General features: G+C 44.2%; 1 protein-coding gene across 1 annotated transcript in view; it reads right to left on the bottom strand.

Annotated features, from left to right (window-relative positions):
• Positions 1-14209: 14209 nt before the first annotated feature.
• Positions 14210-24745, bottom strand: part of gabrb3 (gamma-aminobutyric acid type A receptor subunit beta3) — a 334484-nt gene continuing 323948 nt past the window's right edge. Inside the window, exon 9 of the mRNA XM_055636511.1 lies at positions 14210-15426. Within this exon, the coding sequence (XP_055492486.1) occupies positions 15076-15426 (351 nt within the window). The 3' untranslated portion in view covers positions 14210-15075. The remainder of the gene's footprint in view (positions 15427-24745) is intronic.

Here is a 24745-nt window from a genome sequence, read left to right as displayed (position 1 = left end):
TTATATTAACTTCATACATTCATAAGCTCTAGGAGCAGAAATAGGCCATTTGGCTCATGGAGTCTATTCTGCCATTCAATCATAGCTGGTCTATCTTTTCCTTTCAACCTCATTCTCCTGTCTTCGCCCTGTAACCCCTGATACCCGCACTAATCGACAATCTGTCAATTGTAAACCTTTATCTCTGCCTTAAAAATATCCACTGATTTGGCCTCCACAGCCGTCTGTGGCAATGAATTCCACAGATTCACCACCCTCTGACTGAGGAAATTCATTCTTTTTATTCCGGGGAATGTCTTTATATGCTGAGGAATAATGGACCATAATGGAGGGAAAACACTAATAGACCATAGTGGAAGGGAATGGTGTCCGTTATCGCCAATTGTCTGTTATAACAGAGTGAGGGATTATCATTGTATAAGTAGTAGAAACAAGGAACTACAGATGTTGGTGAATACACAAGGGGAGATAAACAGCACCTCTAGAGAACATGGATAGGCAACGTTTCGGGATCCATCTTCAGACTCTCGGTCTGGAACTGGGCCTGGAATCCAGGTGTTGCGGGCTGCCGGGAGGGAGGCGGGGATCGGAGGAGCCGTTGGTGGAGTGCAGGTACGGGATGACGTTGGTGGCAGGCGTGGTCTGTAGGTGGCGGAGGAAGCTGTGTGGGCCAGGGTTGGTGTCGACTGCCGAGCCTGGAAATGACCCGGGAGGAGGTGCTGGCTGGGGTTGGCCTCGGCTGCCTAGCTTGGCTGTCCACCGCTATAACCGAAAATCCATTGTAAAGAGGTCCGTAATAACGAGAGTTTACTGTATAATGTTGAATGGCCTTTCTCCTTTCAAGCATTTTCAAGCTAATTTAGTTTACGTTAGAGATACAGCGCATTAACAGGCCCTTCGGTCCACCGAGTCCTCGCCAACCAGCGATCCCTAATCTAACTTGCACTAACCTATACACTGACAATTTACAATCATACCAAGCCAATTAGCCTGCAAACCTGTACATCTTTGGAGTGCAGGATGAAACCGGAGCTCCCGGAGAAAACCCACGCAGGTCACCGGGAGAACGTGCAAACTCTGTACAGACAGGATCCAGCTGGGGAGTCTGGCGCTGTAACATAGAAACATAGAAACATAGAACATAGGTGCAGGAGTAGGCCATTCGGCCCTTCGAGCCTGCACCGCCATTCAATATGATCATGGCTGATCATCCAACTCAGTATCCCGTACCTGCCTTCTCTCCATACCCCCTGATCCCTTTAGCCACAAGGGCCACATCTAACTCCCTCTTAAATATAGCCAATGAACTGGCCTCAACTACCCCTCTGTGGCAGAGAGTTCCACAGATTCGCCACTCTCTGTGTGAAAAATGTTTTTCTCATCTCGGTCGTAAAGATTTCCCTCTTATCCTTAAACTGTGACCCCTTGTTCTGGACTTCCCCAACATCGGGAACAATCTTCCTGCATCTAGCCTGTCCAACCCCTTAAGAATTTTCTATAAGATCCCCCCTCAATCTGCCAAGGCATCAACTCCACCGCTGCATTATGGGATTAAATCTGCTGCTGTGGGCCTGGATGTCGTATTTAATCAAGACAGTAAACTCTTCCCATGGCAGGGTTTAGAATAGGGAATTCTTCTCGAGACCCTGATATCTGGCTTGCAAATGACATGAATTGCTGTTCAAATGTAACTGGGACCTCAGTACTGAGGGAGTTAACTGCTGGGAGTACACGATTCAGGGTGCCCAGACATTAGTTTTACTTGAGTTTAGAGATACACTGCAGAACCAGGCCCTTAGGCCCACCGAAACCATGCCGACCAGCGGTCCCCACACATCAACACAATCCTACACAAACTAGAGGCAATTCACATCAATACCAAGGCAATAAACCGATAAACCTGTACGTGCAGGTTTGAATCCAGAGATGTCATCTGACATTGCATTTCATTTCCTTTCACTGCTTCACGGTGATCTACATTTATGGTGTTCCCAACATTAATGAAGATTGATATCACTATAAAACATAGTTTTAATTGCCTTATGAACCATAAATATAACACAGAAGATGTCTAAATATCACTGAAAGGTCAATTAGTAAGGTTCCTTGAGGAATAATTTTGGAGTATACTTTTTCTTTGATCAAAAATCATTGCTTTTAATGTGGCTGGAAATACAACTAAAATATTCAGGAGGCCAGGCATGATGTGCGCAGGGAGCAACAGTAAATCTTTGAAGTTGGTGATCTTTCATCTCACAGTCATAGAATCATAAGGCATGGAAACAGGCCCTTCGGCCTAACTTGCCGCTTGCAGACTGAGATGGCCCATCAACACTAATCCCACCTGCATGTTCACAAGTTATAAGAGTTGAACTAGGCCATTCGGCCCATCGAGTCTTCTCCGCCATTCAATCCAGGCTGATCTCTGCCTCTTAATCCCATTTTACTGCCTTCTCCCCATAACCCTTGACACCCGTTCTAATCAAGAATTTGTCTATCTCTGCCTTAAAAATATCGCCGATGACTTCCACAGCCCTCTGTGGCAATGAGTTCTATAGATTAGTTACCCTCTGACTAAAGAAGTTCCTCCTCACCTCCTTTCTAATAGAGTGCCCTTTAATGCTGAGGCTATGACCTCTAAATGTGTTTCAGTGAGGTCCCCCCTCAACCTTCTTAACTCATGTTTAAACACTTGTGTTTGGCCCATATCTCTCTAAGCCTTTCCTGTACATGCACCTGTCCAAATGTGTTTTAAATGTTGTTATAGAATCACCTCCTCTGGCAGTTCATTCCATATACCCACCACCCTCTGTGTGAAAAAGTTGCCCTTCGGATTCCAATTAAATCTTTGTCCTCTAGTTCTTGATTCCCTTTACCCTCGGTAAAAGACTCCGATGCATTCAGCCTATCTATTCCTCGCATGATTTTATACACTTCGATAAGATCATCTCTCATCCTCCTATGTTCCAAGAAATACAGTCCTAGCCTGTCCAACCTCTCCCTGTAGCTCAGGCCCTAAAGCCCTGGCAACATAAATCTTCTCTGCACTATTTCCAGCTTAACAACACCTTTCCTGAAACAATATTCCTCTCATTTGGGAAAAGATAAGAGTAAAACAAGTTAAGTAAGTAAGTAGGTTACACAGAAAAGCTGGAGAAACTCAGCGGGTGCAGCAGCATCTATGGAGCGAAGGAAATAGGCAACGTTTCGTGCCGAAACCCTTCTTCAGACTTCTTCTTCTTCTTCTTCTCCTTCTTAAACACTAAGTAAGTAAGTAAGTACGTTTATTGGCCAAGTATTCACATACAAGGAATTTGCCTTGGTACTCCGCCCACAAGTAACAACATGCCATACAGTGACAGTTACGAATGACTCAGAAAACTCTAAACATTAATAAATAATTTAATAAATAATTAATAATAAAACATTAATGATAAAACACCATTGATCAAGCATGTAAACCAACAAATTACCAGATCAAAGGGAGGCTACAGGTTTTTGGCTGTTGAGTAGAGCAACTACTCGTGGATAAAAACTGTTTTTATGTCTGGCTGTGGCAGCTTTGACAATCCAGAGTCGCCTTCCAGAGGGAAGTGAGAGGCTGCAGCGAATCGGCCGATCAGCTGAGAAGGTTATTGGCTGCAACCTTCCCTCCATAGACGAACTGTACACTGCAAGGGCCAGGAAGTGAGTGGGTAAAACCATCTCTGACGCCTCTCACCATGGCCACAAACTCTTTGAATCCGAAGGTGACTCCGGACTTTCAAAGCTGCCACAGCCAGACATAAAAACAGCTTTTTTTCCACGAGTAGTAGCTCCACTCAATAACGAAAAATCTGTATCCTCCTTTAGGTACTATATTTAATTCACATGTTTAATCAATAATGTTTTATTATTAATGTTTAATGTTTTATGTGTCATTCCTAACTATCACTGTATGTCATGTTGTCACTTGTGGGTGGAGCACCAAGGCAAATTCCTTGTATGTGAATACTTGGCCAATAAATGTATTAATTGATTCATTCATTCAATTTTTATTGGAGCCAATTAACCTACAATCCTGCACGTCTTTGGAGTGTGGGAGGTAACCTGGGCACCCGGAGAACACCCACGTGGTCACAGGGAGAACGTGCAAACTCCACACAGACGGTGCCATAGTTAGGATCGAACCCGGGTCTCCAGCAATGTGAAGCAGCATCTCTACTGCTGCATCATCATGCCACCGTAAAGCACATGACAGTTTCAGTAATATTTAGATTCCACAGGAGGGAGAGGCGATTCCTTCTGACCGCCCTGTCGGGGATGAACTGAACGTTCATCCGATGAATGTTGATCAGCCATGATCACAATGAATGGCGGTGCTGGTTCGAAGGGCCGAATGGCCTTCTCCTGCACCTATTTTCTATGTTTCTATGTTTCTATGAATGTATTTCCTTACCTACTTTCATTTTGTGACACGGTCATGACTTTAAATCGGAAGGTTATGTGTTCTGGTCTCGCTCCAGATTTCGGCTCATAATCCAGTTTGATGCTCAAATCCATTATCAAAGCTGCTTTGCTTTTCCACAGGTGCTGCCCTTCATAAGTGATTTCAAAGTGAGATATCGTGAGGCTGTGAATGTCACTGGTGAAGACCAAAGATCTTTTGCTGCTGAGGTTATTGAGTCAGAGAGCCATATGGAAACAGGTCCAACTGATCTCTTCCCACTTCCCTGTCCCTGCAAACCTTGCCTATCCATGTACCTGTCAAAGTACCCATTACATGAGTGTGAAAACGCACACCTCCAGATTCAGGGACAGTTTCTTCCCAGCTGTTTTCAGTCAACTGAACCTTCGAACTATCGAGCCATCCTAAACTATTATCTTCCCCATTGGAGACCCTCTGACTATCATTGATCGGACTTTACTGGCTTTATGTTGCACTAATCTTCATTGCCCTTTCATGTATCTATACACTGTAAATGGCTTGATTATACTCATGTATTGTCTTTCCGCTGACTGAACTACTATCTACTTCATTGGAGACCCTTGGACTATCTTTACTTGGACTTTGTTGGCTCTATCTTCACTAACCATTATTCATGTTGTTTCCTTTAGAGAAACATAGAAACATAGAAATTAGGTGCAGGAGTAGGCCATTCGGCCCTTCGAGTCTGCACCGCCATTCAATATGATCATGGCCGATCATCCAACTCCGTATCCCGTACCTGCCTTCTCTCCATACCCTCTGATCCCCTCAGCCACAAGGGCCACATCTAACTCCCTCTTAAATATAGCCAATGAACTGGCCTCAACTACCCTCTGTGGCAGAGAGTTCCAGAGATTCACCACTCTCTGTGTGAAAAAAGTTCTTCTCATCTCGGTTTTAAAGGATTTCCCCCTTATCCTTAAGCTGTGACCCCTTGTCCTGGACTTCCCCAACATCGGGAACAATCTTCCTGCATCTAGCCTGTCCAACCCCTTAAGAATTTTGTAAGTTTCTGTAAGATCCCCTCTCAATCTTCTAAATTCTAGAGAGTATAAACCAAGTCTATCCAGTCTTTCCTCATAAGACAGTCCTGACATCCCAGGAATCAGTCTGGTGAACCTTCTCTGCACTCCTTCTATGGCATAGAAACATAGAAACATAGAACATAGTTATCTATGTAACTATTTACTATCTGTACATTGAATTATCTACTATCTGTACATTGTGGATGGCTCCTTTGTAATTATGTTTTGTCTTTTCACTGACTCGACAGCATACGACAAAAATCCTTTTCATTGCATCTCGTTACACGTGACAATAAACTAAACTAAACTAAACTAAACCTATCCGTTTTCTCCAGAGATGCTGCCTGACCCATTGAGTTACTTCAGCATGGTGTGACTGTCTCTGGCTTAAATAATGTTCTTTTCAATGACCCCATTTAAAAATACTTATAATCTGCGTATTTTTTTTCATTTTTGGGATCTAAACTTGGCTGGCTTTAATTTCTCTTGCAAAGGTGGTGTTGAGCCTCTTCTGGGAAGCTGGTGTGAGTACAATTGCTATATTATGTACCCATGAAGCCGTTGCTTTTTTAGTTTTGGTTTAGTTTAGAGATACAGCACAGTAACAATTTCTTTGGCCCACCGAGTCCACGCCGACAAGCGGATCTCGTACTGTCCGACACAAACTGGGGACAAGTTACATGAATATCAAGCCAATTAACCTACAATCCTGTACGCCTTTGGAGTGTGGGAGGAAACTGAAGGTCTCGGAGAAAACCCACGCAGGTCACGGGCAGAACGTAGAAACCCCGTACAGACACCATCCGTACCCAGGATCGAACCAGGGCCTCTGGCGCTGTAAGGCAGCAACCCTACCGCTGCGCCACAGTGCTGCCCTTGAATGGATTGCTCATTGAATGGATTCAGATGGTGCTATTCAGACGTAATTCCCTGCTTTTCTCTTTATCTTTCCCTGCTACTGGAGATAATCTTGTTGGTGTGTTTTATCCAATTTTCAGAACAACAAAAATAAAGGCAATAACATTTAAAATATGTTGAAACTAATATCAAGGTATTTTTCTTTAGATCATAAGATCAAGCGATAGTAGTCGAATTAGGCCATTCAGCCCATCAAGTCTACTCCACCATTCAATCATGGCTGATTTATCTCTCACTCCTAACCCGAAACTCCTGCCTTCTCCCCGTAACTTCTGACATCCTTTGACTTAAAACAAAGGAAACTGTTACTTTTGGTGTCTTCTTTATCAGATAGCTGTTCTGGCACCTCCAGCCATGCACCTTATCACTTTCTTGTTATGGCGGATTTTTAATGTAATCTGAGGTTGCAGATGCATGAGATTGCAGATGCTGTAAACTAGGTAAAATAAAAATTACTAGGGGAACTCGATGGGTCGAGCAGCATCAGTGGAAGCAGAGGGATATTAACATTTTGAGTCAAGACTCTCCATCTGCACAGATTAGTTGTACATTATCACATGTTAGAAATCTCTGAGTTAGTCCCACTAGAAATCTCCCAGATAAAATATACAACCCAGGCTGATTTCCCTGTCTCTATCGATATGGCAGAGTTCCATGAAATGGCACGGTGGCGCAGAGGTAGAGTTGCTGCCTTACAGCGCCAGAGACCCAGGTTCGATCCTGAATACATAGAAACATAGAAAATAGGTGCAGGAGTAGGCCATTCGGCCCTTCGAGCCTGCACCGCCATTCAATATGATCATGGCTGATCATCCAACTCAGTATCCTGTACCTGCCTTCTCTCCATACCCCCTGATCCCTGTAGCCACAAGGGCCACAACTAACTCCCTCTTAAATATAGCCAATGAACTGGCCTCAACTACCTTCTGTGGCAGATAATTCCACAGATTCACCACTCTCTGTGTGAAAAATGTTTTCCTCATCTCGGTCCTAAAAGATTTCCCCCTTATCCTTAAACTGTTACCCCTTGTTCTGGACTTCCCCAACATCGGGAACAATCTTCCTGCATCTAGCCTGTCCAACCCCCTAAGAATTTTGTAAGTTTCTATAAGATTCCCCCTCAATCTTCTAAATTCTAGCGAGTACAAGCCGAGTCTTTCCAGTCTTTTCTTCATATGAAAGTGCTGACATCCCAGGAATCAGTCTGGTGAACCTTCTCTGTACTTCCTCAATGGCAAGAATGTATTTTCTCAGATTAGGAGACCAAAACTGTACGCAATACTCCAGGTGTGATCTCACCAAGACCCTGTACAACTGCAGTAGAACCTCCCTGCTCCTAGACTCAAATCCTTTTGCTATGAATGCTAACGTACCATTCGCTACCATACAGGTTCTGTCTGTACGGATTTCACACGTTCACCCTGTGACCGCGTGGGTTTTCTCCTGGTGCTCCGGTTTCTTCCGACACTCTAACGACGCACAGGCGTGTAGGTTAATTGGTTTCTGCAAATTGTACATTGTTCCAAGTGTGTAAGGTACTGCTAGTGTATGGGGTGATTGCTGGCTGGCACGGACTCGGTGGGCCAAAGTCTGTATCTCTAAAGTCTAAATTTCCGAAACTTGGATTACCTGACAGCGCACAGTACAATTGAATTATTCCCAATGACCAGCAGTTTATGCACTGAAAAAACTGTTCCCATTAAATAATAAAACCTCAATAATAACCATTTTTGCTTAGCAGTGCACTCCTTGTATTTTTCATTTCTATTTCAGACTAAGCGCATTGCAGAAAACATTTCTTTAGGATTTCTACCAGTTGACCTTTGCAATGATATTTAGACATCTGCAATATTATATTTGCAATCTGTATGGTAATTAAAAGTGTATTTTATGCTAATGCCAGTCTTCATTAATGTTGGGAACACCATAAATATGATGCAGGAGTAAAATAAATAGGGAGATGCATTTTGAAGCTAATCAGGATCTTTTTGTACGGTATTTTGTACTTATTAAGATGAGGGATGTTATTGTTGGGGAATAAATCATTTTCTATTTCAGGCACTGAGTTTCATCATCTTACAATATATATCTACTACAGCACTTTTTTAGTTTAGTTTAGTTTAGAGATATAGCATGGAAACAGGCCCTTCGGCCCACCGAGTCCGTGCCGACCAGTTACCCACGCACATTGATGCCATCTTACACACACTAGGGATCATTTGCAATTATAGCAAACCAATGAACCTACAAACCTGTACGTCTTTGGAGTGTGGGCGGAAAGCGGAGATCCCGGAGAAACCACACACACACACACACACATCACGGGAAGAACGTGCAAACTCCGTACAGACAGCACCCGTAATTAGGACCAAACCCGGGTCTCTGGCGTTTTAAGGCAGCAACTCTACCGCTGTGCCATCGTGCCGCCCCTAACACTATTATTACGCTCTGTTAGAGGGTACTTCACAAATTCACTACCCTCCGGGGTGATGTGTCTTCTCCTCAACTCAGTCTTAAATAGTTTCCCCCTTATCCATGGACTTTGGTATTGAATGAATTGCTTTGCAGTGTCCATAACTGTCTGAAACTTGTAGGTTCTTGAGACCGACTGTCATTCATCTAAACTCCAGTGAATCTGTGCCTAATTGCTTAATTGGGTCACTGCTTAATTGACTAATAGTTCTCCATAAATCAGTCCTGTTAAACATAGGGTATAATAGCTGTGTGTCTATGTTACTGAGCTGGCAAAGCAAAGATCCGGACAAATGTTCCAGGGACGTGTCTTCACTTGCCACTATGGCAACTGGGAAATAATTACAGTTAATTAATTAAAAATATGGAATTAAAAAGATGGTAATGTGAAGCACATAATCATTGTAATGTGGTAAAAGGCCATCTGGCTCATGAATGCTGTTCAGAGTAAGAGATCTGCTCTCAGGGCAGCACAGTAGCACAGCATTAGAGTTGCTGCTTGACTGCACCAGAGACCAGGGTTCGATCCTAACAATGGGTACTGTCTGCATGGAATTTGTCTGTTCTCTCTGTGACCCCGTGGGTTTTCTCCGGGTGCTCCGGTTTCCTCCCACACTCCAAAGGCGTGCAGGTTTGTAGGTCGTTCAGTCCGCTTGAACCCACCTGATCTCCCAGTTGTTAAACACTTTAATTCTCCTTCCCATTTCCACGCTGACCTTTCTGTCCTAGGTTTCCTCCATTGTCAGGGTGAGGCTGAACGCATATTGGAGGAACAGCATCTCATATTTTGCTTGGGCAGCTTACAGCCCAGTGGTATGAATATTGATGTCACTAACCTCAAGTAACTCTTGCATTCCCTCACTCTCTATCCCTCCCCCACCCAACTCGCACCAGCTTCTCATTTGCACCTAACAAACAGCTATCAATGGCCTCTTTCCTTTACCATCATTATTTTTTTGCTTATCTTTCATTCATTATTCCTTATCTCTCTACATCATCATTTATATCTCGTTTCTCCTTATCCCTAACAAGTCTGAGAAGGGTCTCAACCCGAAATATCACCCATTCCTTCTCTCTAGAGATGCTGCCTGTCAATAGACAATAGACAATAGGTGCAGGAGTAGACCATTCGGCCCTTCGAGCCAGCACCGCCATTCAATGTGATCATGGCTGATCACATTGGTGTCCCTCTGAGTTACTCCAGCTTTTTGTGTCTATCTCAGGTTTGTAGGTTATTTGGCTTTTGTAAACTGTCCCTAGTGTGGAGGATAGAACTAGTGTACAGGTGATAATTAGTCTGTTTCCACAATGTGTCTCTAACTAAACTAAACTAAACTTAGCTACCTACTCTGATCTATATTTCACCACACCCCTTGTAGTTGTGGGAGATTGCAACCTTCACGTGGTCCGCCCTGTTTGTTTCGACGAATGCAATCAACCTGGTGTGCACAATCAAATAAGATCAAATAGAACAAGTTGTCCTACAACTTTAGGCTGTGCACGCCATGTTCAAGAAGAAGACCCCTCGTAGTTGACTAATTAGTCAAGGAAACCGCTTAGCAGAATTATTTAAAAAAATATCTGCACTACCCACGTTAAAGATTTGTTGTGCTAACCAGATCCACATGCTATCTATTGCTGGAATTTCCATGCTCATCTGAGGAAGTAAAGGCATTGGTGTGCTTTCATGTCCATTGTGTCATTGTGATTTGACTAGAACAAGCTATTTGTGATATTTACATCTGGGAACCTGAAGCTGTCGACCATCCCCACTTCAGCACCAGCGATGAAGACCAGGAGGGCATGTACTCCAATGAACTGAATCTTAGTTACTGACCTCTATGTGAAGAGACTCAGTGTCCTTTGTGACTCTGCTGGTTAGGTCTCCCATAACTTATACACCTCAATTAAATCTTCCCTCGGCCTCCCTTGTTACAAAGGAGACTCCTGCCTAGCCAAACTCTCGGTTTAGAGAAAGTGAACGCAGCAAAGATTTACCAAGTTTCCTTTAACCACTTTGTTACCAGTTTTAAACATGCATGGATTTTAAGAAGTAGACATTGATTCAACAAGGTGTGGGTGTAAAGCCGAACATGACAACGTTAATGATCTGATGCCAGGACATGATGAAATGTTAGCACTGTTTCTTCCTTTGTACCCTCTATTCTATGACTTCAAGCATGTTCTGTTAATTTTATTTCTGATTCCAGCATCTGTGACATTTTGCTATCGCCTCGCTGGGAAACGTGTTGCTCCCACATTGCACTAAAAATGCCACTTAGATGATTGGGATTGGAGTGCTCAATTTCTAATCACCATTGAGTATAGTAAGTACGCCTGGCACTCTCCCAGCGTAAAGCTGGTGCTAAAGTCTAGCACTAATTATCACACAGTCACAATTAAGAAGCATAAGTGTGGAAGATAAAAAGAATTAAATGACCCACAGAGACTTGAGCTATTGGTGCAGGAGAAACAGGGGGCGGAGGATTGCATTACGATTTCTGTCCGTTTGAATCAAACGGGAGATAAATTGGCACAGATTGTCACCCGTGCATTCACATCAGGTATTCTGTTGCTCACTGGATACAGGTAATTGATGAGCTCCAAGGGACTGCAGCATAAACCTTGTTTCTCAGTCGAAATCTTTAATCAAGTTAGGGTGGCACGGTGGTGCAGCGGTAAATGTTGCTGGCTGACAGCGCCAGAGAGCCAGGTTCAATCCAGACCTCGGGTGCTATCTGTATCTATGGAGTTTACATGTTCTCCCTGTGAAGCTTTCAAGAGAGAGTTAGATTTAGCTCCTAGGGCTAAGGGAATCAAGGAATATGGTGATAAAGCTAGAATAGGGTACTGATTTTGGATGATCAGCCATGATCATATTGAATGGCGGTGCTGGCTCGAAGGGCCGAATGGCCTAATCCTGCACCTACGACGTGACTGCCTGGGTTTCCTCCGGGTGCTCCAGTTTCCTCCCACATCACAAAGATGTGTGTGTTTGGAGGTTAATTGGTCTCTGTAAATTGCCCCTTAATATGTAGGGAGTGGAGGAGAAAGCGGGATAAGACAGAATTAGTATGAAAGGGTGATCGATGATCAGTGTGGACTCGGTGGGCCACAGGGCCTGTTTCCATCCTGTATCTCAAAACCAAACCAAGATACAAGAGATTCTAGGGGGAGTTTGTGCAAGGAAAAGGGACAGTATTCTGGTAATACTGAGGCCAGGAAAGATTCTTTGCGAAATGGGATCATCAATCTCGGTGATTGGGTAAGGTAATCGGCATTAAGTTTAGAAACAAAAGCTGGTCCTGGAAGAGGTGTAAATAGGGGAAGGTGAATAAATATAGACCATTACCATCATCTGTATTTGTCATTTGTTAGGGCCATTGAGAAAACTGTAGGGAGTGGTTTAGACTTGAAGGGAACCTTTCTTACTCAAGAAAGTTATATGGTTATATGGAATGTGCTGTTTCAGTAAAGGGCCTGTCCCACCAGCATGCGATAGCATGCGTCTAGCGCGACCAAACGTGGTCGCTTGCGGCGTACGGCCTCGCGGGGCCTGTCCCACTTCGATCGGCGGAGCCGTATTAAGTCGTGCGGGGCTGGTCCCGACATCGCACGATGCTCCAAAAATCTTGCACTGTTCGAAAATTCCGCGCAACAATGGCCTGTCGGCCCGCAGCCGCATTGAGGCCGTACGCAGCGCCTTGACGTCGTACATAGCGTCTTGACATCGTACGCAGCATCTTGATGGTATACGCCTAGCGTTACATTACGCGTTGACGTCACCGCCCGGCGTGCCATTGCGTGATGACGTCACCGCCCGAAGCCGTGCGAAGTCCAAATTCAGTCGGCCCGCCTCCTGCCCAGCTGATTGGTGAGTATGATGTCGGGACCAGCCCCGCACAACTCCAGACGCCTCCGCGCTTCAAAGTGGGACCGGCCCCGCGAGGCCGTACGCCTCAAGCCACCACATTTGGTCGCGCTAGACGCATGCAATCGCATGCTGGTGGGACAGGCCCTTAAGTAGTTGAGGCAGGTACAATAACAATATCTGAAAGGCATTTAAACAGATATATGTAATAGGAAAAGATTGAGAGGGATATCAACTAATTGCTGATAAGTGGGATGATCTCAGGTGAGGCATGTTGGTCAGCATGGCCAAATAGGGCTGAAGGACCTGTGTCAGCGCTATCTCACCCTATAACTATAATCTTTCTTGCTTTCCACCCTATAACAAACTTTCCACTGTATTCACTCCAGTCTTCACTCTTTCTTTTGTAACTTAAACCGTGCTCCACTTTGAACCATTTCCATTTCTGACGAAAGGGGATTTACCCAAAACATGAACTTGTTTCTCGCTGTGCAGATACTGTCTGATCTGCTGGACATTTCCATTATTTACTGATCTTCCTGTTCCTCCTGTGGATCATTCTGCGTTGCGAGCGCCCGACTTATGTACGCACCATGCGTACGCATGAGTATCAAGCAGACTCACTTGCTCACTCCCTGAGTCAACTACGCTCAATTTCCATTCACGATTGTTTCTGTCATCTACTCATGCACTGTTTTTGTTCAAATCCGACCCATGAGCGGAGCGGGGAAGGAACGTTACTTAGGAATGGAACCCTGCCATAACCTGGGGGATCGCTTATATTTCTGATTCACACAAAGTATTTTGCTTTAGTCTAACTCAGTTAGACCGTAAATATCGGAGTGTGCGGTTTGGCTGAAAGGCCTGTCTCCCCTTGCTGTAAGCGTGATGTGATTTTTGGTTGAGTTTAGTTTAGAGATAAAGCCCTCCGAGTCCACGCCGACCAGCGATCCCCGTACACTACCACTATCCTACGCACGAGGGACAATTTACAATTTTTGCCAAAGCCAAATCTGCACGTCTTTGGTGTGTTGGAGGAAACCGGAGCACCCAGAGAAAACCCACGTTTTCGGTCACGGGCAGAAGGTACAAACTCCATACAGACAGCACCCATAGTCAGGATCGAACCCGGGTCTCTGGTTGATGCAAGGCAGCATCTTTACCACTGCGCCACCTGTATTTGGTTCTATACAACCGAGGAAATCTTCTTCAGTATATTTCTGGCCACAGAAATGGTACCTGCTGATGCAATCTGAGAAATACATACTGCCTGATCAGTTGCATTCATTCCTGGTACTTTGATTATTCTCTTGCAACCCAAGGCCATAGGAAGATGATCTAAAATAGTCACTAAGTGGACGCACTCAGATTGGACACATGCACTGTGAAAGGAACCTCAGAAGCCGTAACTTTGCAAATCCAACCACTCGATTAACTCTTAGCCTCACAATGCTGCTCTATAAACCATTTATAACCAATTTTATTAATTTTTTTTTACATTTTATTTTTTTTTTAAATGGAACATCAAAGAATTCAAACAGTATGCAGGAATGTTCATGAAGTTACCACTCAGCAAACTACAGAATTTACCAATACTTGTTTTGGAAAATGGAAATAAAATGAAACGTTTTTTTTTCTTAAAACTAGTATATTTACACAGTGCCTAATCGTGAATAGCAACTAATCCCAAGATTTCTGCCCATGAATAAATTAACCATGATAACTATACAGAGTGTAAAATGATGAAATCACTTAATGTCATCCACTGCCAAATTAATACTGCAATCATCCTGTATCAAGTACTGAGGAGAATACTGCAAGGTTCCACATTGAAATATTATGCTGCAGAACATTGTGGGAATTAACTAAATATTGTAATATTAACCAGCCGTGACCATTGTATTTAGAAATAGCTGAAAAAGACAGCTTCAAGAAAAAGCAATTCTTGCAAGATCCAAACAGTTACTAATTTTTTACAATTCCTAGTGTATATGGCAGATAAGTCATTGTTTAGGTGACATGGTGTCATGCAAAGTATGATGGGCTGTTTCAAGGCTAAAAATGTCATTCTCTATCTTTCTCTTTCTTTGAGGATATCATCCTTTTTTTCATTTTTCCTTATTGTCTTTTTTTTTAGTTGTTGAGTATTTTGTTTCCCCCTTTTTGCGTGGTCACATCTTTTTTTTTTTTTGTTCTACTGCAAAATGATTCACTTAGCCGTGACGCCGCATTCCGCAATCCTACAATGACTTTTTTGGCAAGTCGGTTCATCTGGTTAACTGGGCGGAGTCCGCAGAACCTTTGTAGATGGTAGCTCGGCATCAGTTTACGTAGTAGAGCCAGTAGATCAAGTTGAAGAGGGAAAAAACGAGTGGAAATACTATCCTTGACCACCTGTCTATGGCGTTAACGTCAGTCAGATTTGGGATTTTGATTTTCAGCTGGGATGACCTTCTGCGCAAACGGTTCTTTTTAGCCTGGGTAGCGTTTCTATCGGGCGTGCTGTGGCCCAGTCCCACGCGGGCTGTGCTTTGTTTCCTGTACTGGATTCCTGAGTTGTCAAAGGACATCGCCGAATTCCTCGATTCGGTCGCGCTCGTCATCACCTCCGTCGCCGCGACCTCGTTGTGGATCTCCAACGTCGAGAGCAGGATATTCCCGTGGGCATCAACCTGGGTGTACAAATAGAATAGGCAGGTCAGTCGGGTTTGCTGGGGAGATTTACAACACCGGGAGGGGGACATCTGTTTGGGCATCGGTTGACGGTTAGGTTAGCTGTTGTCACGGGTAGCCGAGGTACAGTGGGAATGGCTTTGTTTTGCAAGGTATCCAATCAAGGCTGCACATAAATACAATCAGGACAATCTCAAGGACGATAGGTAGAGCAAAGGGACGGCTATGGGGAGAGAAGGTTACGGGGAGAAGGCAGGGGAACGGGGTTAGGAGGGGCAGATAGATCAGCCATGATTGAATGGCGGAGTAGACTTGATGGGCTGAATGGCCTAATTCTGCTCTTATCACTTATGACATGTCCTTAAGAACGACAGTGACTTTCAACAGTAACTATATTGTCACCTGTACCTAGATGCAGTGAAAGGCCTAACTTCGCTTGCAATCCAGTCAAATTATACTATAATCATACAAGCACAATCATACAAACTTAGAAACATAGAAAATAGGTGCAGGAGGAGGCCATTCGGCCCTTCGAGCCTGCATTCATTGTGATCATGGCCGATCATCCCCTATCAATAACCCATGCCTGCCTTCTCCCCATATCCCTTGACTCCACTAGCCCCAAGAGCCCTATCTAACTCTCTCTTAAATCCATCCAGCGACTTGGCCTCCACTGCCCTCTGTGGCAGGGAATTCCATAAATTCACAACTCTCTGGGTGATAAAGTTTTTTCTCACCTCAGACTGAAATGTCCTCCCCTTTATTCTAAGACTGTATCATACGGTAAAAGTAGAAAGAAGTAAAAAGTAAACGTGGAAAAAGAAGGAAAAGAGTGCAACAATTGTAGAGTAAAAAAAATAGGTTTCTTCGGAGGCAGAAGACACAATGTACATCATATAGTTCTAGGTTTAGAGGTTGTAGAACGATTATACAGGATGATAGTAGGGGCCGTCAAACAAAGAGCCACCATGCTCTGATACCATCTTGCTAGATTTTCAGTGAAGCAATCAATTATAACATGCACGGCAGAGAAGATATAAAATAGAACCAGGGTAGGTTGTCGACCTCTTGAACTGACCCCTAGTTAAAAATACCATGGCTGAACCTTTGCCTCATCTCTAATTTACTGCCTCTCTTGATTTCCCTGGAGCCCCAAAATATCTCCTGGCCTTAAGTATAATCAACATCCCAGCAATCTCTGTCATCAGGACAAATAAAACCTCAATGGACGTCACATAAGAGCGTTGATAAAATGGATTCAGTCAAAGTGTACGCTGTGGGAATGTGTAGGAAGAAACTGCAGATAGACACAAAAAGCTGGAGTCACTCAGCTTCAGACTGAAGGACCCAACCCCAAACATCATGCATTCCTTCTCTCCAGAGATGCTGCCTGTCCCGCTGAGTTACTCCAGCTTTTTATGTTTATCTTCGGTTAAAACCAGCATCTACAGTTCCTTCCTATACAAGAAACCGCAGATGCTGGTTTGACATCAAAGAAAGACAGAAAATGCGGGAGTAACTCAGCGGGACTGGCAACATCTCTTAGAGAAGTGTTTAAGAAGGAACTGCAGATGCTGGAAAATCGAAGGTAGACAAAAGTGCTGGAGAAACTCAGCGGGTGCAGCAGCATCTATGGAGCGAAGGGAATAGGCAACGTTTCAGGCCGAAACCCTTCTTCAGAGGTCTTCTTCTCGGGTCGAGTCTGAAGAAAGGTCTCGATCCGAAACGGCACCCATTCCTTCTCTACCAGAGATGCTGCCTGTCCCGCTGAGTTACTCCAGCATTTTGTGTCTATCTTCTTGTACACTGTGATAAGGTATACATAGATCATGAACAGAGGCATAATGAGGGGAGCTAGGAATAAGGGAGAGGTTCTCACATTTCAGCACTGGTGTAACAGATGCCAAGAGAAAGGCATTGAAGGATGTTGTCAAGTTGGAAAGGGTGCAGAGAAGATTTACAAGGGTGTTGCCAGTGCTCGAGTACCTGAGCTATAAGGAGAGGTTGAGCAGGCTGGGACTATTCCTTGGAGCACAGGAGGAAGAGGGGTTATCTTATGAAGGCATTAAAAAATCACAATAGAAATAGTTTGGATAGACATACAGTCTTTTGCCCAGAGTATTAAAGGACATAGTTTTAAGGCTAGAGGGGAAAGATTCAATAGGAAACACTTTTTCTCACAGTTGTGAGTGTGGAATTCTCTGCCTCAAAGGGCGGTGGAGGCTGGTTCTCTGGATACTTTCAAGAGAGAGCTAGACAGGGCTCTTAAAATAGCGGAGTCAGGGGATATGGGGAGAAGGCAGGAACGGGGTCCTGATAGGGGATGATCAGCCATGATCACATTGAATGGCGGTGCTGGGTCGAATGGCCTACCCCTGCACCTATTGTCTATTGTCTATTGTCTATTGAATCTGAAGAGCAACCTTTTTATACAGAGGGTGGTGGGTATATGGAACAAGTAGCCACAGGAGGTAGTTCATGCAGAAACTATAAAAACTTTCAAAAGACTTTTGGATAGGTACACGGATAGGAAATGTTTAGGGGGATACGGGCCAAATGTGGGAAGGTGGGACTAGTGTAGATGGGGCACCTTGGTCAGCATAGGCAAGAAGGCCTCAGAGCCTGTTTCTGTGCTGCATAACTCCATGACTCTATGACTTGGATAAGTGGTTTTGAAGGCCTAGTGTTCAAGTTTGCAGATGATGCTAAAATAGGTGCAGGGTCAGGCAGTGTAGAGGAAGCAAGGACATGGACAGGTTAGGGGGGCAGAGAAGAGGCAGATGAAATTCAGTGTAGCGAAGTGCAGAGTCATGTATTTTAGCAATAAGAATAAACGCGTAGATTATTTTCTAAATGGAGAGAGAATCCAGAAATCGGAGATGCAAAGGTACTTGGGAGTGCTGGTGCAGGACTCCCAAAATGCTAATTTGCAAGTTGAATCGGTAGTAAGGAAGGCAAATTCAATGCTAGCATTTATATCAAGAGGACTGGAACACAAAAACAGAGATGTAATGCTGAGGTTCTATAAGGTGTTGGTCAGGCCGCATTTGGAGTATTGTGGGCAAATTTAGGTCCCATATCTGAGGAAGGATGTGCTGGCTCTGGAGAGGGTTCAGAGGAGGTTTAACCATATAACCATATAACCATATAACAATTACAGCACGGAAACAGGCCATCTCGGCCCTACAAGTCCGTGCCGAACAATTTTTTTTTCCCCTTGTTTAGTAGAATGATTCTAGGAATGAGTGGGTTAGCGTATGATGAGCATTTGACAGCACCGGGCCTCTACTCGCTGGAGTTTAGAAGGTTGAGGGAGAACCTCATTGATACTTAGAGAATAATGAAAGACATAGATAGAGTGGAAAGCATGTTTCCGCTGATGGGAGAGTCTAGGACCAGAGGACATAGCCTCAGAAGTAAAGGCTCAGAATATTTTAGAAAGGAGGTGAGGAGGAACTTCTTTGGTCAGGCAGTAGTTAATCTGTGGAACTCATTGCCACAGAGGGCTGTGGAGGCCAAATCAGTGGATATTTTTAAGACAGAGATAGACACATTCTTGATTAGAACGGATGTTATGGGTTCTGGGGAGAAGGCAGGAAAATTAGATTTGGAGGCAGAGATCAGCCAAGATGAATGGTGGAGTAGACTCGATGGGCCGAATGGTCTAATTCTACTCAATTTCTTCTGGGAGTGCTATTAACACAAGCAAAAGACCCCACCAACATCATCCCTGACTATTGGAAGCTACCCTTCTTGTATCACTGATATCATGCAAAAACCTAATTAATTTAGCCCTGCTTGCAAAGAGCTTTATGAACACCACATTAAAAATGAAAGCCTTCCTCTGCTACTGCTATCTTTTAAATAATCTCTAATGTATTATGCTTAATATTTCACAGCATAATATTTATCGTAACCCTTGGGGAAAGTCCACTAAAGAGATTAATGACCCAGAAACAATTAAAAAAAAAAGTGCAGGGTCTTAGAGGGACTTTGGCTTGAATAATGGGCCAGCAAAAACTATGCGAAGGATGCATGCTCTCTCCTTAATATTACCAAGGGCCCTCATACGGCAAGCACCGTCAGCACCATGAGTATGTCGCAAGACATTCACATCAACTTGAACTTTCATGGCTTGCTTTGACTGCTGTGTGATCAAAGAAAGCTTACCCAACTGAGCAAAACTAGATGGAAGCTTTAATGGATCAATGATAGCTCGACTACTGATCTAGCCATTCCAGGTTGTCACCTGGAACATGCTGTCGGAGGGTGGTGGTGGTGGTGGCAGTAAAGATCGGGGCATTTAAGAGACTTCGAATAGACATGAATATGCAGGGAATGGAGAGATATGGATTGAGTCTTGGCATCATGAGATGGTCTTGGCATCATGTTCAGTGCAGACGTTGTTTGCCAAAGAGCCTGTTCCAGTGCTGTACTGTTCTATATTTAACAATTCAGCCTTGAGAGCTCTTGTCCACATCTCCTGTACCAGTACCTCGTCCCATCTTACACCGGAAACATCCTTGATGTTAACCCTTGCTAAGGTTAAACTCTTAAAGCAAAATAGATTCCTATTGCTTTAACGGAAGTAAATTGATATGTTTAGGAAGGAAATATCTTCTTATTTTTCAAATCACTTCAGAGGCTTTTCCAGCCTATCCAAGATTTGACAAATGGATTTTCATTTTGTGGAGATATGTACAGCAACTGACTTGCTCTCCTGAACGTCAAAGAAAAAGTCTGATAAGAAATTAATCTCTCTCAATGTCCCCTCCCTATTACTATGGTGCCAGACTTCCTCCATTTTACCAATTAGTTCTTTCACATTAGCCTTTTTAATTTCCCTCTTCAATGCTATTTACTCAAACAGTTCTGAACAAAGTTACAGAGATAGGTTGAATAAGTTAGGTCTTTATTCTCTGGAGCGCAGAAGGTTAAGGGGGGACTTGATAGAGGTCTTTAAAATGATGAGAGGGATAGACAGAGTTGATGTGGACAAGCTTTTCCCTTTGAGAATAGGGAAGATTCAAACAAGAGGACATGACTTCAGAATTAAGGGACAGAAGTTTAGGGGTAATATGAGGGGGAACTTCTTTTCTCAGAGAGTGGTAGCGGTGTGGAATGAGCTTCCAGTGGAAGTGGTGGAGGCAGGTTCATTGGTATCATTTAAAAATAAATTGGATAGGCATATGGATGAGAAGGGAATGGAGGGTTATGGTATGAGTGCAGGCAGGTGGGACTAAGGGGAAAAAAAGTTGTTCGGCACGGACTTGTAGGGCCGAGATGGCCTGTTTCCGTGCTGTAATTGTTATATGGTTATATGATTAATGCATCTTCACCGTTTGAAAATCAGGATATCTAGGATTATAGATCGACACAAAATGTTAGAGTGACTCAGCAGGACAGGCAGCATCTCTGGACAGAAGGGTCGAGGCCCCTTCTTCAGACTGAGAGTCAGGGGAGAGGGAGACACTGAGATAAGGAAGGGTAAGGTGTGAAAACGAGACCTCAAAGGGGATGTCGATCACGGAAAATGTGATTAGTATGGGTGTCAGGGTTTATGGGGAGAAGGCAAGAGAATGGGGTTAGGAGGGAGTGATAGCTCAGCCATGATTGGATGGCAAGTAGACATGATGGGCCGAATGGCGTTATCTTCAGTGTAAACCAGTATCTGCATTTCCTGGGATTGTAGCTCTATTTATCTTCCCCAAACCTCATCCCCTACTTTCAGCCTCACGAAGGTCGCCACCCAAAACGTCACCCATCCTTTCTCTCCAGAGAGGCTGCCTGACCTGCTGAGTTATTCTAGTACTTTGTGTCTTCTCAATCGACTTATGGGCCTGTCCCACTTGGCGATCTTTTAGGCAACTGCCGGCAACTGTCATAGTCGTAGCAGATCACCGTAAAACTGGCGACAACCTACGTCAGACTGAAGAAGGGTTTCGGCCCGAAACGTCGCCTATTTCCTTCGCTCCATAGATGCTGCTGCACCCGCTGACTTTCTCCAGCATTTTTGTGTACCGACAACCCACGTCATCCTGGCGACAACCTACTTCATCCCGGCACCTACGTCCGGGAGAGTCAAGCTACGCTCATTAGCATCAAACCCTCGGTTGCCAAAAAATTCCAACGCCACGACTTTTTGTGTGACTGAGGAGACTGCTCCCGGTGATCACGGGCGAACATGTGGCGATCATCTAGTCGCCTGCAGTTGCCTAAAAAATCGTTTAAGTGCGACAGGCCCATTAGTTGCAGCCCACTCCAGCAGCTACGTTTTCCCTCATGTCCCAGCCCCATTTATATGGACCATCTGCGCTGAGATTCAAGATTATCAAACTCCTCCCCTGTGAAGATGCCAGAGGAAATACTCCCACAACATTTAAAAAGCATCTTGATGAATACTTGGATTGCCCTGGCTTAGAAGCTACAGACCGATATTGGTTAATAGAATTGATCTGGATGGGTACTTGTTGTCAGCATGGACATGGTGGGCTATGGGACCCATGTCTGTGTTTTGTGACCGTATAAAGGGGCTGTCCCACTTGGGCGACCTAATTGGCGAGTTTAGAAGAGTTTAGGGGAGTTTGAAAAAATGTCATGTTGGACACCGAATAGTGGAGAGTGAAGAGGACCACCTTTGATCTCCTTCAACTATGTTGAAGACTATCCACGACTACTTTTGGCTACCTTCAATTACCTCCGACTACCCTAGATTACCTACCACTAAAATGTCGACCTATTGCAACCTACGACGACTAAACCTACGAGTAAAAAATGTATTGATTTTTTTCCATGGCAACCTTTTTTTACTCGCGGGCATTTTGGAAAAATACGCCGTGACCTATCCGGGGCCTGGAGTACACGGGGAATACTCTCGAGCATGAAGGAGAGTTACAAAGACCTCCTAGGACCTCGTGTTGACCATCCTGCGAGTATGAGTCGAGGGCAATCTCGACAGAACTCGCAGATTAGGTCGCCCAAGTGGGACAGCCCCTTCTCTGCAACATAATCTGTGCCACAGGACAGGAGCTGGTTTACTAGGTGCATTATATGATCTCCGTTGTCTTTGTAACATCTCAGCTTAGTCAAACAACTGTCAAGCAAATTTAGTATGTTTAGGTAAACATAAACTATGTCTTGCTAAACTATGTAGGAAGGAACTGCAGATGTTGGTTTAAACCGAAGATAGACACAAAAAGCTGTAGTAACTCAGCGGGCCAGGCAGCATCTCTGGGAGAAGGAATATGTGAGGTTTCAGGTCGAAACCCTTCTTAAATGGGTCTCACTTCCTAAGGGAGACCCTCCGCCATTTTCACTGTTCGATAATCTTGAATCTTCAGTCTGTAGAAGGGTCTCGACCCGAAACGTCACCCATTCCTTCTCTCCAGAGGTGCTGCCTGACCCACTGAATTACTCCAGCTTTTTGTGTCTATCTTAGAAACATAGAAAATAGGTGCAGGAGTAGGCCATTCAGCCCTTCGAGCTTGCACCGCCATTCAATATGATCATGGCTGATCATCCAACTCAGTGTCCTGTACCTGCCCTCTCCATACCCCCTGGTCCCTTTAGCCACAAGGGCCACATCTAACTCCCTCTTAAATATAGCCAATGATTTGGCCTCAACTACCTTCTGTGGCATCTTCATGCTAAACTACATTCAATCCTATTTGCAAAGCAAACCCTTTGCAGGTCAACGCTGAATTGCAATCGGTGACGAGATGCAATAGTGTTGATGCAATAATGGGATGGCACAGTGGTAGAGTTGTGGTCTTACAGCTCCAGAGACCAGAGTTGAATCGTGACAACGGGTGCTGTCTGTATGATTAATAATCTAAACGTGACAATAATCTAAATTATTGACTAATGACCAGTGACTAATGAACATGGAACGTGGAGGGAAGTGAAATTGAGGCCAAGATATTATCAATACGGCAAGGCCTCATCTCAATCCTATTTCTTATTTTCTTCAATAGTTGGAAATGGGCCTCGGCTGGTCGGGAGTGATTTCAGGTATTATTTTTTTCACACAGTGCGGCACAACCCGGAACTCTGCATCAAATGTCAAAACTGAAACTGAGTTTGGTGAATAGGATAAGAATAGGAAAGGCCACAGAACCAAGCTGGACCATTGGATTTAAGGCATACACCAGCTATGATCTAATGAAATGACAAGTAAATTCGAGGACTGAACAGCTTTCTGCTCTTCCTTTTTTCCCGTTCTCAGAAGCATTATCGCTATGTTCAAATATATGTGTGAGATTCTGTGGCATGCATTTTTTACATTCCACATTAGCCACTCGCATCGTGAAACATACAAGAAAAAACTCAATATCTGGCACGCTGGTGCAGCGGTAGAGTTGCTGCCTTAAAGTGCCAGAGATCTGGGTCCGATCCTGACTATGGGTGCTGTCTGCATGGAGTTTGCACGTTCTCCCTGTGACACTGTGGATTTTCTCCGGGTGCTCTGTTTTCTTCCCACATGCTAAAGATGTACGGGTTGGTTTGTTTTATTGGCTTTGGTAAGTTGTAAAATTGTCCCGAGTGTGTGTTGGACAGTGTTATTGTGCCGGGAGATCGCTGGTCGGCTCGGACTGGCTGGTCCGAAGGACCTGCTTCCTCGCTGTATCTCTAAAGTCTAATTCGACCCCGCAAGCTGCCAAAGTCACCATTGGCCAAAGCCACTTTCATTCGACACAGACCTTCCCCCCCACCCCTTATAAGCCTCAGGGCTTATAGGGAGAAGGCAGGAGAATGGGGTTAGGAGGGAGAGATAGATAGAAACATAGAAAATAGCTGCAGGAGTAGGCCATTTGGCTCTTCGAACCGGCACCACCATCCAATATGATCATGGCTGATCATCTAAAACCATTCCTGCTTTTTCCCCACATCCCTTGATTCCTTTAGCCCCAAGTGCTGAATCTGATCCTCTATTAAAAAAAATTCCAGTGAATTAGCCTTCATGGCCTTCTGTGGCAGAGAATTCCACAGATTCACAACTCTCTGGGAGAAAAGATTTTTCCTCATCTCAGTCCTAAATGGCCTACCCCTTATTCTTAAACTGTGACCCCTGGTTCTGGACTCCCCCAACATCAGGAACACTTTTCCTGCATCTAGCCTGTCCAATCCCTCAAGAATTTTATGTTTCTATAAGATACCCTTTCATCCTTCTAAATTCAAGTAAATACAAGCCCAATCGACCCACTCTTTCATTACATTTCAGGGAGTTAGATGTGGCCCTTGTGGTTAAAGGGATCAGGGGGTATGGAGAGAAGGCAGGTACGGGATATTGAGTTGGATGATCAGCCATGATCATATTGA

This window comes from Leucoraja erinacea, chromosome 6 (assembly GCF_028641065.1).
Source record: "Leucoraja erinacea ecotype New England chromosome 6, Leri_hhj_1, whole genome shotgun sequence".
Classification (NCBI taxonomy): domain Eukaryota; kingdom Metazoa; phylum Chordata; class Chondrichthyes; order Rajiformes; family Rajidae; genus Leucoraja; species Leucoraja erinaceus.
This window is presented reverse-complemented; position numbering and strand designations above follow the sequence as displayed.